Raw genomic sequence first — 13558 nt, forward strand, 5'->3', positions numbered from 1 at the left:
GAGAAGGATGTCTACTCTCTACTATTCAACGTAGTATTAGAAGTTATAGCTAGAGCAATTAGAGAAAAGACATAAAAGGAGTCTAAATTGAGAAAGAAGGAAAACTATCATTTGCAGAAATGCAAATCAAAACCATGACATATACCACAATACTGTGTAAACAATGCCCCCGTCATACTGGCCCCATTGGCCCCCAAAAACAGAAACAACAAATAAATGTCAGTGGGGTTATGGAGAAAAAAGAAATTTCACTCAGTATTGGTAGGAATGTAAACTGGTCCTCCTCTGTGAAAAAATAGCATGGAAGTTTCTCAAAATGTTAAAAACAGATTTATCATACTCCACTCCCAGGTACCTAGTTAATATAAAGCCACCAATTAGAAGGGATATAAGAGCGCCCATGTTCACAAAAGCACTATTTACAACAGCCAAGTTATAGAAACAACCTAAGTGAAAGCACTAGATTTATAGAATGTGGTATATATACATGACGGAATACTGCTCTGCTATAAAAAACATCAACTTTTGCAATTTGTGATCAAGTATATGGAACTAGAGGGATTTACACTGAGTCAAATAAATCAGAAGGAGAAAGACAAATATGACAATTTTATTCCTGTGAAATATATAAAGAAAAAATGAACTGACAAAACTAAATCAAAACAAACACTAGAAATGTGACTGCAGAATTCAGGTTATTAGAAAGGAGGAAAAGGTGGGGGTGAAACAAAGAGGAGGAGAGTCAATGGGTTAAAGGAATATGGATGCTTGATATTGGGGGTTGCTGGTGACATACATTTGAGGTGTGAACCTATTACTCTAAATGATACATAGCTTTGTAAACTAAAGCTAACTCAATGAATAAAAATAAAAACAAAACAAAAAAATTTTGAATAGGTCTTATGCAATGCCAAGAACAAGTTTAGAAAGGAGATGGTAGGTAGGTAGATAATTAGACTAGATAGACAGAGATAGATATAAATAATAGTAAGACAAACCAATCCACATTCTGGTGAGATTTATGACATCTTTAAACAATTGAAACTGACACCAGGGAATTTAATAATTTAAAATACTAGAAAGTACCTGTGAACATAAGCACAAATAAACATTCTATAAACAAGAAAACTTAATAATAAAGACAAAATCTAAAGTCAAATAAAAAACACAAAGAATTGATGAAACCCAAAGTTACTGCTTTTAAAAGACAAGGCATAAGTCCAGAGACTTAAGTACAAAAACAAAGGGAGAAATACAGTTATCGAGGAGCTGACTAAACTACCTAGTGATGAGAAGTGAATGTCAAGGGATAATTCTTGAAGCAAGCCTTCCTCATGAGTTTTCAGTCTTGCCAATTTAACACGTCACTGTACAGTATTAACAGCGTAGGTTTAAAAGGTTATATTGAGTAACAGGCAACATATCAACTTTTATTTTGGATTTTTTTTGGTGAATAACTGTCCCACTATACTATTAGGTATATTGACTTATTACTTGACTTCAGGCTACTTAATAAATTACAAAATAAAGCAATTCACATCTGTGAAGCTATTGTTTCCAACATAATAAAATATCTGAAGATATTTTCTAAATGGCAGGAACTGTAAAACTGTAAACATGTGGTAGAGAAGATTATCATGTTTCGTTAAATTAATCATACAAAATTTATTCCAAAAATCAAAAATTTTATACAAGTAACAATCTAAGTGGGGCTAAAATCAGTTAGATTCAGTTGTCAGAAAAGTCACTATGTATTTTTTGTTTTTCAAGCAAAAAATGTGTCATGACGTTTCCAACAACCCAATGAGAGACAAATATCAAAATGAGAAAATACAATGAGCCAAAAAACAAAAAATGATCAAGGAAATTATTTCTTTTCTAACACTGATTCCAAAATGGATTAACAGAAATAACAATAGAAAAGATGGGAAAGCTAACCAATTGTCAAATCAGTGTGACCTTAGTATAGTAAAATCCAATCAGGGCCTCCCTGGTGGCAAAAGGAGTTAAGTCAAGCACTATGAAGCCATTTGCAGCCACTGTAGCATGAGTTCAAGGCCCGGCCAGGGAGTTGACCCACATGGCACAACAGACCTTCCCTGCTCTTCCCCTCTGTTCCCCTCAGCAGTATATTTCAATAGCTCTGCCTGTTCTGCTCCCCACCCTGTCTCTGATAATGCTCTCACTCCCCTGCACCTCTGGCCTGCACCCTTGCTCCTGTATACATAAATAAATAAAGCTTTTTAAAAAATTAAGATCCAATCAAAGGCACTACAAAAAGAAAATTACAGAATCGCCTGCTTTAAAATCACCTGTTTTTAAAAAACTTGTTTTAAAATACACTTACTTTGAGAAATTAACAAATCAAATCTAAAGCATAAAAGAAAAATATACCATAATTAGTATTATTCCAAAACTAGAAAGGTGGTCCTGGATCAACATGACTTACACTGAATTAAGAGAAAAACATTATGGTTGTATTGATAAATGTCAAAAATAAAAACTTATGAGACCTTCCTAACAACAGTGATTTGTTAGGAAACACTATTTCTAACAAACACTGTCAAAACACTATTCCTAACAACACTGTCAAAAAAGATTAGTTTATTCAGTTGTGCTTAACTCTAGATCACTAAAATATCTTTATCTTACCTTTGGAACCAAAAGCAAAATCCCCAGAATTACTGGAAGCCAAGTCTGCAAATGACAGCCCTGTGCTACTTCCAAATCCAAATGAAACAGTTTTGCTTTCTACTGGCAAAAGAAAAAGCAATTTGGTATTTCATTTAATACATAATGAATACATAATGAATAGCAAAGCTTTACCCAGTGTCCACAGAGAATGGGGATAGGCTCCTACATTACAGAAAGGGTCGGAACTCAATCATGTAATATTTCTGGTTATTTCTCTGTTACAAAGTATAGCATATTCTAAAGTTCTTCAGTATTATTATATTTACAGGATTATTCTCAATAAACATTACACCACCAAAAGCATGGATGGCAAAACTCATTTTTCAAAAATGAGATGTATAGCTATATAAAATCAGGTACAGGATCATACAGTTACTGCCTTATGTCATCTTTTAAAATTTTAAACATTAACTCAAAGGCACAAGTTCAGCAAATATCTGCATAAAGACATTACATTCTTTATCATAAATAAAAACTCCTATAAATTCAATGTCTCACTTATATTTGGTCATCAGGAGTTTGGAGGTCTACATTTCACCCTTGTGTAGTTTACATTATCTCTTAAAGTCCTATACTTTACTTTCCTTGTGTGAAAACATACATGAAATTCAGCTGTGAAGTTACCTTCCTTTTCTACCACATAACTCTAATGTGCCTATATAGTGTTTGTGATAGATTCAGTACTACTGCTAAAAAATACACAATGTCAAAAGAATTACCCTGCTCCTAAAACAAATGAGTAAAAATAGAAGGGGGAATGCATAACTGATTCTAAGTGAACACTGAATCACTTAGATAAGAGACATTTATATGATACCATAAAAATTTAACATACCTTGTGACACTTACATATTATTGCTACAATTACTTCACATATACTAATTTTAAAAATGACATTCAAATGAAATACAATTACTAAGAAAATTCCTTGTACTCAAATTACTGTCATTTATTCTAGGTAAATTGCTCTAGGGAGCAGTAAAGTGATCTAGTAACAATAAAAACACATTTATTATCTTTGTTTTTGAAATAAATATGATTATTACAAAATCTTACGTCCCTTGATACATCCCAAACTATTTAAGGGAGTTTTTAAGATCTAATTTAGAAATCTAGCTTATGTGACAACAGGTTTTATAAACATATCATCAGCTTTTACCTTGGCTTGTAGGTTCCGCTTCATTTTCCTTTCTAGTAGACAAATCTACAGGTTTGTCCACAGTTCCAGAAGAAACAGGTGGTGAACTAGCAGACTTCATATTAAAATCAGATTCTTCAGATTTACACAGAAATGGGGCAGTCAGATTATTTCCACCTGTATACACACTGTTAGTTGTGCTACTTATTTCCTCATCCTGGGATTTCTGCAAAGAGAAAAGTATCAACATGCCATTAAAACTGACTGACAAAAATATTTATCCCTACTGGAAAAAAAAAAATTGGACAAAATGAAGTGAGCAGACTTCACCTTTTTAACTCCCTTTTCACAATCAATCCCCTTCCCCCCAATACCTAACAACCAAATAACTGAAACAGATAAAGCCATGTTAAAGTATCTGACGTTATCAAGTGCCACAGGGGTTAAAGTCTCAGCACTATCAAGATATACTGAAGGTGTGGCTGTGTATATGTACGTATATATGAAAGAAAGGTGGATGAGAGGAGGAGGATTCCGAATCTCAAAACTTAAGTGATAAATTCATGGTGAAATCTTTGTTCAATACTTATTTTAGCCACAAACCCCCACCCCAGATGAATTTGAGGCTATAGAGCAACCATAACATCTGAAGCTATTAATGATAAATAGATTAAGCTCTAAGAAAACCCAACTCACTCTGGACAGAATGTGGAGATGTTATGAAATGATTCATATATTGAATAATCAGGAAAACACTTCATGGAAGCTATATTTTAACAATACTACCAGAGTTAAGGACAAATACTCTTAAATGAAAACATACAATCTCAACCAAAAATTTGAAGGCATAAAAAAATTGAATGGAAATTTTACAAATGAAAAATACAGTAAAAAATGAAGTTTTATTAAATGCATCATCCAATAACAGCATACATAATCCTTTCATGCTCACACAGAACATTTATCCTAACAGACTATATTCTAGGCTCCAAAACATACTTCAACAAATTAAAAAGAACTAAAGTCACCCAAAATACTTTCAATCCACGATGGAATTAAACTAGAAATAATTAACAGAAATAAGCCTGGGAAAAGCCCAAGTATTTGGAATAAATAAATAACATGTTTTAAAATAACAAAACACTCAAAGACAAAAATAGTTTGGATTAAATAAAAATGAAACAAAAACAAACTAAAAACAAACCCTAGAAATCTGATTGTAAAATCAAAGCTACCAGAGCCTCCCTGGTGGAACAGGGATTAAAGTCTCAGTGCTATCAAGCTATATACGTGTGTGTGTGTGTGTGTGTGTGTGTATGTGTGTGTATGCACGTACGTGGGCGCACACACACACGCATAAGGCAGTTCAATCCCTGGCCAGGGAACTGACCTACATGGCACAGCAGACCTCTTCTGTTTTGCCTACTGTTCCCCTCAGCAGTGTATTTCAGTAGTTTCTCCTGTTCTGCTCCCCAATCTGTCTCTGGAATCTTCTCACCTCCCTGCACCTTTGGCCTACCTCCCAGTTCTTGTATGCATGAAAAAACAAAAAAACAAAGCTAACAGAGGAGGATAAAGCTGAACAGTAACAGGAGAAGAAAGTTCAATGAACAATGAAGAATTATAAAGTGCTTTTGGTGGTGGGCGTGGTGTGGTATGGCAATATATATCGGAAGAAGTATGAACCTATACCTGAGTATACACAGTGGCATAAATCAAGGTTATCACAATAAAATGAATGAAACTACACCTTACCAAGACTTATTTTACTGCAATAAAAGCAAGAAAGCAGGCCTTCACAGTACTGAATACACATTAAAAAGATAATAAATTTTCACCTTAAGAAACCAGTGAAAAGAGCAATATAAACCTAAAGCAAGAAGAAAAATAATGCAAAATGAAGAAATGAATAAAACAGGAAATAAAAGTTGATTCTTTAAAGGTCAATAAAATTAATAAACATTAGCCAGGGTTACCAAGAAAAAAAGAAAGACAACACAACAACACTGGTATCATAAATGAAATATGAACTACCATCAATTAATCCACGGACATAAAAGCATTAATAAATTTTAATGAACTTTTCAATTTCATGAATAACATGCCCACACATTTAATAACACAGATGAAATGGACCGATTCCATGAAAGTTACAGCCTATGAAAACTCTACCAACAGGTATATATATCTAATTAAAAAGAAAATCAAATTAATATCCTTCCAAAACATACAAAAGGCCACACACTATGACCTTTTTTTTAATAGTAAATATCCAGAATGGGCAGATCTACAGAGACAGAAAGTATGTCAGTGGTAGTAGGACTCAAGTTGTTCAGTAGAAATAGGAATGGTGACTGACTACTAGAAGCTACAGGGCTTCTAAATGTCCTAAACCTGATTACAGTGCTGGCTGCACAACCATGTCAATATACTAACAACCAATGAATTGTACTTGAAAATGAATTGTACAGTTTGTGAATTATATCACAACAAATTATCCTAAAAATGTAAGTTAGATAGATTACTCAGGGGGAGTTTATTAATATATCCTCACCCTTAAAGTACTGATAAAGAACACTCATGAAGACAAATCAATCAACTTTTCTTTGAAAATATCACCCCAATCCTCAGCACAATACTAGCTTATAGTAAATAAAGGCTTAGAAAAATAACACATAAATCTTGCACTTTAATACAAAGAATAAGTATCTGAAGACCCGTCATAATTAAGGATTAGAATGAATGTAAAATAGGACAAATGCATTCTAAGAGGATCTAAATCTGCATCCATTATATTTTAGCTTTCCTGGTTCTTAGTTCTCTGTTTCATCTCTACATATCAAAAAGTACTTTGATGAAGCACTATCACATTTAATGTCTATACCACCTCAAATAAGATACTTTAAAACCTCTAAACATCGTGGTTCACAAAATACTGACAAGGTATTGTGAATCAGCTAAAGTAGCACCACAAGGTGGAAACAGAAAAAATATGTGCAACTCATTCTGCAGATCAGTATTAAAATTATTTGTCTTTATCCAACAAGAAGCTATCGCTTTATTAATGGCAAAAACAGTACAAATTACAAACTAAGCTGTAGTTATTCTCTTGAAACACCAAAGGTAAAGAAAAAGTCCTCTTTTCCAGACTGTTTCAGTGTTAATTCCATCATAGCATTTACAGAGCTCCTACTGCCTTTGCTCTCAACATATTTGCTTGTGACATGACCAATTTTATGTCCTTAACAACCACAAGTGATTTAATCAACCTCTTCACTCTCCTCATCTACAGTTGGAATTTCTGTTTTCTTGAATGTCTAAGACAGTTTCACTCTGAACTTCAAATTTTTCAGCAGCTGTCAGCTGAGATAAATCATTGATATTTGCTTCCCCTATCAGAAGCTGTGCTTTTGTAGACATCAGATTTTGGAATAACAAAGAGTATTTTCAGATTTCCATACAGTGACTCTAGTAACCACTATAAACTCAAAGATAGAGCCTCCTCTTCACTCTGGTTCTATTTTGCTTTATTGGTCAGCTCCTCATCAATTTCAGTTGCTGCTGCCAGGTGAGCTTGTTGTGTGACTGCCTGTGTGGAATTCTATTCCTTGAATACTGGTACTGATCAATACCATCAGATTCTGCGAGCTCTGTAGGAGGTAAGGTTTCCATGGCTTCACTAGGCATTTGGTGAAGAGAACTCACAAACAACATTGTGGCAAAGAATAAAAGCAAGCCATGTTGAAATTAAAGACAATTTTTTCAGGTTTAAAATGACTCATTTTAAAGTTGTAATTTTTAAGCTTTTTATACACAAAAAAGTATAAACATATTTAAACTGTACTGATTCAACTTGCATGATTCCAATTTACCTCAAAAGTTGCTCCCCTTATTCCTGGGGGGCACAAGTACAAGTAAGTGTGTCAAATCATAAATAGTACCAAATCTCTCTAAGTAGGTATGACCCAGGGGCAGTAAGATGAAGGGATGCTAGGACAGGCTAAAACTGCCTATCCACCTGCCCAGGCTCTCTGAGAGCCACCAAAAAACTCCAAAAGGCCAAAAACTAAAACCAAGGGCTATAGATAGCAATACAACACCCATAAAATAGGGACTTATAAACTATAGCCAAGCAAAGGACAGTATCCAGTAAGACAACAGGTCACTGTCCATAGGTTCTCACTAACGGACACAACTGCAAGATACTTCAGACTCCAACAACCATGGGGTTTATTTTATGAACAGGGTAAACAAAAAGCTTAATGTCACAAAATGGCTGGCTACCTCACCCAGAACAGTGTCCACCAGCGGTTAAGTACAGGGTACCAATCAACAAAGCTAGACCACATTGGCCAGAAGGGACGGTCACTACTGGTCCCCAGAAGCACCATAGAGACACCAAATGTTAACAGTTCCTCATGAGTTGTGGGCTATACCAACAATAACCAGCTCTTTCGGATACCAGGCCCAGAGCCTTTGGTGCTCCTTTCAGCCAGTATCATGTATAGCACCAGTGGGGGCCGTTTCTGACAGAGGTCTTCAGCTTCTCTTTCCTCACTGGAAGCCGGCTGCTGGATTTTTTAATCTCCTTTCAGCTTCTAGTCCTTTCTTCAGAGGCAGGAAAAGTCCTTTTTCTTTCTTTGGAGGCTGGAATCATCTGCTCTCAGCTCCCTCTGAACTTGGTATGTGGCTTCTTTCAGAGTGCTCTGATTGGACCATTTTTCAATCCCGTGACTAACGGAACCATTTAGCACCAATCATCTCTTAGCTCATACCTGTTTTGATCCATTCCATGATCCAGGAGCTACATGTTTGTGTAAAATGGCTCTAAGCAGCAACTGCCACAAATGACATGTGGTGAAGCAGCAGGATGAGAGAATACCACTGCTGCTGCCAGATCCCACTACTGAGACAGCCGGGTTCTAGGTAACAAGTGTAGATACATGCACAAACACCCTGTAATAAGTTATGTGAAAATGGCCTCTCCTTTTCACAATATTTTATCCTATTTATCTATATACAAATGTGGAACCATAGCTGACTATGGGTAACTCAGAGTTAGGAAAGCAAAAACTTAATGTAAGGGGGACCATTATAAAAAGACTATTATATTTGCTGATTAATTACAAGGTAAAGTTTTTAGCAGCCAGCAATTAGAGAAGACTAAAAGAAATTCGGTATTACTTAATTTCAATGAGTTCAAGAAGACTTGAGTGATTTAAAATGCATTTTTAACTTAGCTTAGAGAAAGCTTTGATGCAAAAACTTCAGCTACATCTTTCACAAGAAATTCTATTCAGTTAAAAATTGAGAAAATGCTGTCATTACATCATCTGATGGATATTAACTAAATGTGCACCGATGAATATGTTTATACGTACAGAATAGCAGGCACTTCACCTAAGTGAATAGCTTGCAAAAGTAGGTCATAAGACTCAGCCTGGCACAAGACTATGAAGGGCAGTAAATTTCTTAGACTCAGATCTATTGCTAAACCACTCTCTCTACTCAGTCTTTATAAAAAGTATTGCAATAGCAACTAAGTCCAGATTATTCCATTTTAATCATAACCATAAGGGTACATAGCTGTTAATGGATGCGATCACCTAGGAAGAAAATACAGAACAAGGCAGGAACCTGCTAAAGACCACAATTAGTATTACCAAAGCCACTCTGTACAGAACTTTACACTGTTATGTGCACCTCTATAGAAAAACACTCAATATGTAATTTTAAATGACTGAAAAAAATCAAATCACAAAACTGTGAAGAATATATAATACTTGAAGGAACAGCAGCTATTCTGAATACATGTCAAAATGTCAAATACAAAACTGTAAATAATTATTAGGCAGGGACCTTGTCTTCTATTTCTATGGAATACAAATTAAGATACCAAGGTGTTCATAGCTGTTAAAATTATCACTATAGGTCCCTCCCTGGTGGTGCAGCGAGTTAAAACACAGCACTAACAAGCTAAAGCCACTTCAGCATGAGTTCAATCCCTGCCCTGGAGGTGACCCACATGGTACAGCAGACATCACCTGGCCCGCCTGTTCTTTCCCTCAGCAGTGTACTTTATCAATTTGCCTGTTCTACTCCCCAATCTGTCTCTGGTGAATCCTCTCACCACCCCCGCACCTCTGGCCTATACCCCAGTTCTGTATGCATAAATAAATAAATATTTTTTTTTAAATCACTGCATTTTGTGCTAAACAGCCTTCTTAGTAATGTGGTAGACATTCTTAGAATTATATGTACAATACATGCTAACCCCAGACCTCCTAAAATCTAACATACAGTGGCAAATGTATAATTCTATGTGTAGAGCAAAACCCTTGTCCTAGGTGACTGGAAAGTACCTCATTCATTTGGTAGCCAAAAACCATTTGGTAGGAATATTCTAGTTTATTCTATCAACAAAGGGAACTGAAGCAGAAGGAAAACAACTGAGATGCTCTTACTTGAGCTTCCTGAACTTTTCGAAGGGCTGACTGAAAGTCTTCCCCATTTCCATTGTCCTCATCGGTATCACTGTAGACTCCACAAAAAAATGTAGGCGGAAGCTTTAATGTATCTGCTTTTGCCTTCTCTTCAACTGTTGGTTTCTTTTCCCAAACAATAATACATTCTTTCTCATTATCTGAAAATCCCGTACAATACAAAGGAAAGTAAACAGTAGATAAAATCCACATACTGTACAGTAGTCAGTCCTCAGTGAAAACTATAGATTATGGACTCAAATAACAAGACTTACAAATACTGACAGAAACAAGGATCACTAAGAAAACAAATTTTTCTACTTATTATTTTTAATAAATCACCACCATTATATTATGTGGGTAACAGTTAACAGAAATGATAAGGAGATCAGATCTTTCCTTACTGAAAAGACTTTTAAAAAACATCATAATTAGTGATTTTGATGTATCATACCTGCCAGATTTTCTTCTAAAGATCTACACTTTTCTACATCATGCAGATATAATCTTCCATTAAGTTTCTTGACAGCTGTTTCAAAATCTTCATCTTAAAAAATAATTCAATATATTAGATAAATTTCTATTGTCAGTTTTTCTAGCTAGAAATCTAGGTGTCATATCAACTTTTCATTTTCCATTACTTCTCAATACATTTAAACAACCACCAATTTTGCCAACTGGATACCCTTAATGCCATCTCTACTTTTAAAACTTTTGTTCAAGTTCTCTTGTTTGTGATGCTCTACTATCACTTTGGCCCATCTTACTATCTCCATGTCTCACAGTACAATCCTCTCTACCACTTCTCAATTGGTTCTACTGAAACATTCCTGAGCATGAAACTCTCCTGCTTTAAAACTATGATACTACAAAGGTTTCCATAATTATACCCCTGTCTACCTCTCCCACTACTTTAAGACTGCAAGAAACTTTTAATTCCCTTAAAATTCCTGTTATGATAAAGAAAAAATTCTTATTAAGTGAAAGCAATTCTTTATTATATCTACAGGCTATTTACAAATAGACTTAGGGTATCTTTACTATATCTCCTGCAAAGAAGGCAGTGATTAAGTTTTAAGAGGCAGGCTTATAAGAATTTAACCCTACTGCCAACTACTAAAATTATCACAAACACAATGCTTTTAAAATCACAAAAGATTTACCATCCTCCTCCTCTTCACTAACATAATCTGGCCTATTCTTATAGCAGAAGAAAGTTGGAGGAAGTTTAAGTTTGCTTGCAAGAGCTTTTTGTTCAGGCGTTGGGATCAGCTCATATACAATGAGTACATCATCATCATCTGAGGAAGTATCTTCATGCTTTTTCTCCTCTTTTGCTATAACACAAGTAAAAAGATAAAAACAAGTGTTAAAGTGACAATATTTTAACAGAAAACAAAAAGCATGGAAGCTACATTTTGGTTAAAATATCATATCAAAAATATATACTCTGACAGAGCTCTTTAATAAACAATTAGAATTATAGACCTTGTTTAATGTTTTATCAAAAAAGCCTTATTGAACAGACACTATTTTTTAACTGTCCTTTTTTTTTTTTTTAAGATTTATTTTTATTTATTCATGCATACAAGACCTAAGGTATAGGCCAGAGGTGTGTGAGGGTAAGAGGATTCACCAGAGACAAAGTAGGCGAACAGGTGCATCTACTGAAACACACTGCTGATGCAAGCAGCAAGCAAGACAGAGGTCTACTTCACCATGTGGGTTAGCTCTTTGGCTAGCTCTCATGCCACAGTGGCTGGCAATAGCTGGATACTGCTGAATCTAGAATTCCCACACCACCAGAGACCCCAAAACAGAGAATATTTAAAAACAAATAAGCCTTGCCTTTACTTATAATAACTGAAAATATCATTAATGGATATAATTTTTAAAGTTCTACCATAACCATATTTGGCATACTTAACAGTAACTTAGCAAAATACTCATGCATTTGCACTAACAGGGGGGAGGAAGGGGAAGAATAGGACTCAAAAAGAAATCATACGCAAAAATTAGTATATTTATGAAAGTAATGCAAAGCCAACCTTGATTAGTTCTTACAGAGAAAATTAACAATTTCCAAGGATGGCGAGTGATTATTAGAGTTACATCCAGTTCTGCATATTTGCAAGCAAAATAGATAAAATAAAAACCATAATTATCCTGAAATGCACGGGATTATGGGAATGGCACACGGGTGATTTGGTGATGGGAAACCCGCGGGGATGAAAAAAAAAATGTACAAAATGATGTAAAAATAAACTTTTGTAATAAAAAAATGAAAAAAAAACCATAATTATCCTAAGGGTAAGTAATACTAAAAGAATCTAAGACAATTTCTAAGGTTAAAAACTCAGTGACAAAAAATGAAAAGAAATTCTTCATATAATCAATCTGCTCTGGTCTATAACAAAAGAATTTCTGGCTAAGGAAATGATATGGTACAACAAATCATGAAAAATGTTAAGTACCAACTAGTGCTAACCAATGACAACCTAGCCATATTTAAGAGCTTTTAAAGACCTAAAATATGGCTAATACAAACTGAAATCTACAAGTGTAAAAATACAAATTAAAGTTTAAAGACTTGATTTTCCCACCACCAAAATGAATATCGCATTTCAGACTTAATGAGTCAAATTGAGTAATTATTAAAAGTTTATCTACTGCTTCTCCTCTTGCTCTTTTTTAAAAAAAGATTTATTTATTTATTCATACAGAACTGGGATACAGGCCAGAGGTGCAGGAGCAGTGAGAGGCTTCACCAGAGACAGAGTGGGGAGCAGAACAGGCAGACCAACGACGTACACTGCTGAGGGGAGCAGGGGGCTGGTCAGGAAAAGGTCTGCCGCGCCATGTGGGTCACACCTCCGGGGCTGGGGAATTGAACTCATGCTGAAGTGGCTTTAGCTTCTTAGTGCTGTGCTTTAACCCGCTACACCACCAGGGAGGATCCCCTTTTGCTCTTTTTAAAATGTGGCTCCTTAAAATTTTCAGTTTACATAAACACAGGACATGTTTTATTTTGATTAGCCCTTTTACAATATTAAATTTGCAGCTTACTTTTAGTTATCAACTCCTAGCCAAACATAGCTTTTTTTAAAAAATGGCCATAAGAGACAAATTCTTGTGCTACTTCTCCTTTTAGCTGGTAAGCAAATTTTGGGCATATCAGATAGAATATCAGTTTCCTAATGTCTCTTCACTTCACTGCTTTGAGGCTAACATGCTGAGCTTTGAA

At 35.1% G+C, this 13558-nt stretch overlaps 1 protein-coding gene across 2 annotated transcripts in view; it reads right to left on the bottom strand.

Annotated features, from left to right (window-relative positions):
• Positions 1-13558, bottom strand: part of RANBP2 (RAN binding protein 2) — a 73612-nt gene that overhangs the window by 10202 nt on the left and 49852 nt on the right. Inside the window, exons 21-25 of one of the 2 annotated variants that reach the window (XM_012731531.1) lie at positions 11478-11651; positions 10769-10861; positions 10297-10475; positions 3854-4058; positions 2653-2754 (exon numbers count right to left, since the gene is read on the bottom strand). In XM_012731531.1, coding sequence (XP_012586985.1) covers positions 2653-2754; positions 3854-4058; positions 10297-10475; positions 10769-10861; positions 11478-11651 — 753 coding nt within the window. The remainder of the gene's footprint in view (positions 1-2652; positions 2755-3853; positions 4059-10296; positions 10476-10768; positions 10862-11477; positions 11652-13558) is intronic. The other variant, XM_012731530.1, reaches the window with a different exon arrangement.

Source organism: Condylura cristata, unplaced genomic scaffold (genome assembly GCF_000260355.1).
Source record: "Condylura cristata isolate star-nosed mole 26May11 unplaced genomic scaffold, ConCri1.0 scaffold00031, whole genome shotgun sequence".
NCBI lineage: Eukaryota > Metazoa > Chordata > Mammalia > Eulipotyphla > Talpidae > Condylura > Condylura cristata.